Genomic DNA, 3,670 nt, shown 5'->3' on the forward strand with positions numbered 1-3,670 from the left:
GTTACGTAGTAGTAGTAGTGTGTGTGTGTGTGTGTGTGTGTGTGTGTGTGTGTGTGTGTGTGTGTGCGTGCGCGTGTGCGCGTGTGTGTGTGCGCGCGCGCGCGCGCGCGCGTATGAGTGTGTGTGTGTATAAAATAATTGAAAATATTTTGATATTACCAATATATTCAAAGCAGATGCATGATGAATGTTGTTGGACTTCACATTGCGTACAGTTATTAATATTATATATATATCTTGCAGAAATCTCGGAATATGTATCTATATCTGTTAAAATAGATCTTTTACAATATAAAAAGTACATTCCATAAATAAAAGTTACGCTTATTAGTGTTACCAGTAGTGTTTTATGCTTATTAATATGATTTTAAAATGTGAAAATATTTAAATATAAAAAAATTAAAAACTGTATTGATTACATGAACACATAATTCAAATATAATGTCACATACCTGAGCTCTTAGTCAAATTTATTGTAACACAAAAGCATAAATATCCAAATAAGAATAAGTTCATGATGTCATATCTATTTATAAACAAACAAAATAATCACACGTCATCTAAATTTCACTTTCACTAACATAATTAGATCAATTGCACATTTTTAGTTGACATTATTTATATTAGTATAAAGATGTAATAACGATTTACGCGAAAATAGTTTTGTAATAACGAGCAGGTTATTAAGGTAAACTGACATTCAATGCAAATGTACTTCTGACTCCTTATATCTCAAAACCTGTTATATATCCATAATAATCTTATCAATATGAATGTCTGATAACATTGATAATCAACAAGAAGGCACCAGACAAGAAGATATTTCTTCATATTGATAGCAGCTATAACTTTCTATATTTCAAATTTTGATAATAATATGTCAGATGGATATATTATTTTTAATGAATTACTCTCATTACACATATAAATGCATATATTTATATATATATGTATATATATAATATATATATATATAATTATTACAATACATTACCATTATTATCATTTACTTATAGAACTGCGCATTCATTTAGCAAGTAGGCAAGTATGAGAAAACAAAAATATAAGTATTACTTGGATATTTTATAACAAGTGTCAGTAAATAAGTGAAAAAGTCTCGGAACTTCCATAATTTAGCATATTTTACAATAAAATTCAGAGATATGATACCAGATCTCTCGAACAAGTTTTTTTGTACAATTTCAATTAGTTAATGTAATTAATGCTTCTACAATATCGCCTCTATGTTCCCTGAGAGTCTGTTCAGCCAAAATCCGACTGATCTCCATCTCTTTCATCTGAAAAAAAGACAACCGTAAGTTTTTTGATTGGTACGAATTTTCAAGGACTAAACACGTGGGGAAAGTACTCACGATCAAATCGACATCCTCCTTCTTAATAGACACTTTGAGCAACTCCTTCTCCTTCGCTTTTTTCTCCGCAGCTTCCTTGTCGCGACGGTCGCCGATTATGCTGAGAGCCTGTTAGACATTCTTTTTAATGCGAAAACCGAGTTAACTTTCAATTTAATTTGAAATAACATTTGAAATCGAGCAACGAGAGTGACGCGTGTGGGCTGAATTCTAGGTTACTCAGGACAAGCGAGTACTTACGCAGGAAAATCCATCAGATGACGAGATCTCTTTCTCCTCGGCATAATCAGTCACTTTTTCTAGATCCGCTGCACCGCTGTCATACTTTGCCGCCTTCTTCTGTGATTTTTCCTGCTGCACATCGTCCGAATCTCCGTTCACATCATCGTCCGCCATCTTCCATGCGAGGTTAACGTTAGTTATAGTTAACGTGCGCTTTGCCGCTCCAGCCGTCCGTCGTATGTCAACAGACACGCATGGATGTCGTGGACGATGGATATTCCAAACATCCAGGCAGTTTCGATTAAACTCTAAGTTAATTCGAACGGTAGAATTATCTAAAAGCAAAATTTTTAAGCACATTTCTCCCTAAGTTAATCTTGACTCTGTCAAAATAATAATTTTATTCACATTCAGTATAATAAAAATAATTATCTATATTGTAAAAAAAATTAATATTTTTGTCTATATATGTATATATATAAAAATAATTATGTACAGAATTATTTTTTATTATAATATGAATAAAATTATTGGATACAATTATTAACTTTTTGTATACAGTCTTGGTCACAAATATTTTATATATGCATGATGTTGGTAATCAATAAATAACAATGTACGTTAAAGAATTCCAAATAAATGAAAAAGAATATAAATGCTTAATATTTTTGATCAATATATATAAGCATAATCTATACATATATCTATACTGTATCTATTAATAAAATAATACAGGTATTAAATGAAAAATTATATCGCGATTAGAAAAATATGCTGATAGTCGATATTTAAAATAAGGCTATTATATTAATAATTAATCCTTAATATATAGTATTTCGTTAATATGATTTTTTCGGGAATTTCCTTTTAGTTTGGAGCAAAAATTAAAAAATTGGGGACAACATCACACGGTGTTCCCAAGCGGTCACCCATCCAAGTACTAACCGTGCTCAACGTTACTTGACTTCAGTGATCAGACGAGAACTGGTACTTTAAACGTGATCTGAACGTTGCCCAATTACTAATGTTATTTAGAAACAGTTTTATTGAATAGGTCTGTTTTGGCTGAACTTTTACATTAGTTCATTTTTCTTCCTCTTCTTTCTTAGAAAGAAAACGAAAAAAGATAAACTGGTGCAAAAGTTCAATCAAATAGAACAGGCCTAATTTTAACTACGTTTACATAGCTCGATTTACGCCAAAATTATAATATCCGAGTGCATCTAAAAAATCAATCATAAAATTTTATCCCTCCAGCGAGAATAGATTAAAATTTTTTTCTATCCGAATGCGTATTTTAAATAGCGAACACTTTTTTTTTGGATTTAATTGGATTCAATTAGATTCAATTGGATGCAATTGAATTGAAAAACTGCATTTCCTATTCAAAATTTTGAATTGAATACTCACAATTGTGTGTGTGCAGAAAAAGCTAATATTATTTTTAGATTGGAAGACATAGAGGTATGCTCCATGCAATTTCTATAAATGCATTCAGAATTGAAAAGCATTCAGTTTAACATTTGGGAATCAATATTTCTGAAAATCTGAATCCATTTTAATTCATTTCAATCTATTCTCGTTTGCTGGGCCTAGAATGAAAAATGAAAAGTGAAAATTTTAACTATTGCAGTTAATGGAGAAATTTTTCACTTTTCACTTTTCTAGGAAAAAAGTTTCATTGATATCCAAGTTTAATTGATACCCAGATGCGTAATCATTCACTGAGAGCTCAATGAACTCTTTCACCTGATTGGCATTTTCTGTTAGATCCACGAAGTAAAAAAAAAGAACAAATCTAGCTAGAAATCGATTCGAGATCTGAGATGAAGAAAAAATTGACCAATCGCATTGGTCAAGTGACCAAATTGTTCAAATGTGATTCGTTCATTCTTTTTTTGTCCGAAATCTCGGACTGATTTCTAGCATTGTGGATACAAAGGTGCAACATCGTTCACACTTGTTCTGACTTATTCGTAAGAGCGGGAAAATTATTAACAGTTGTTTATTGACAGCGACAGAAGCAGATATAAGGAAAAAGAAATGTATGTATATGTCACTGTTGTTTAGTTGAG

At 31.1% G+C, this 3,670-nt stretch overlaps 1 protein-coding gene across 1 annotated transcript; it reads right to left on the reverse strand.

Moving 5' to 3' along the window:
* Nucleotides 1-1,202: 1,202 nt before the first annotated feature.
* Nucleotides 1,203-1,769, reverse strand: LOC105622062 (huntingtin-interacting protein K). Its single transcript, XM_012203497.1, has 3 exons — nucleotides 1,614-1,769; nucleotides 1,374-1,481; nucleotides 1,203-1,298 (listed from the first exon to the last, which is right to left on the reverse strand). The coding sequence occupies exons 1-3, from the start codon at nucleotides 1,767-1,769 to the stop codon at nucleotides 1,203-1,205; spliced, it is 360 nt and encodes a 119-aa protein (XP_012058887.1).
* Nucleotides 1,770-3,670: the final 1,901 nt, after the last annotated feature.

Source organism: Atta cephalotes (assembly GCF_000143395.1).
Source record: "Atta cephalotes unplaced genomic scaffold scaffold00039, whole genome shotgun sequence".
Classification (NCBI taxonomy): Eukaryota; Metazoa; Arthropoda; class Insecta; order Hymenoptera; family Formicidae; genus Atta; species Atta cephalotes.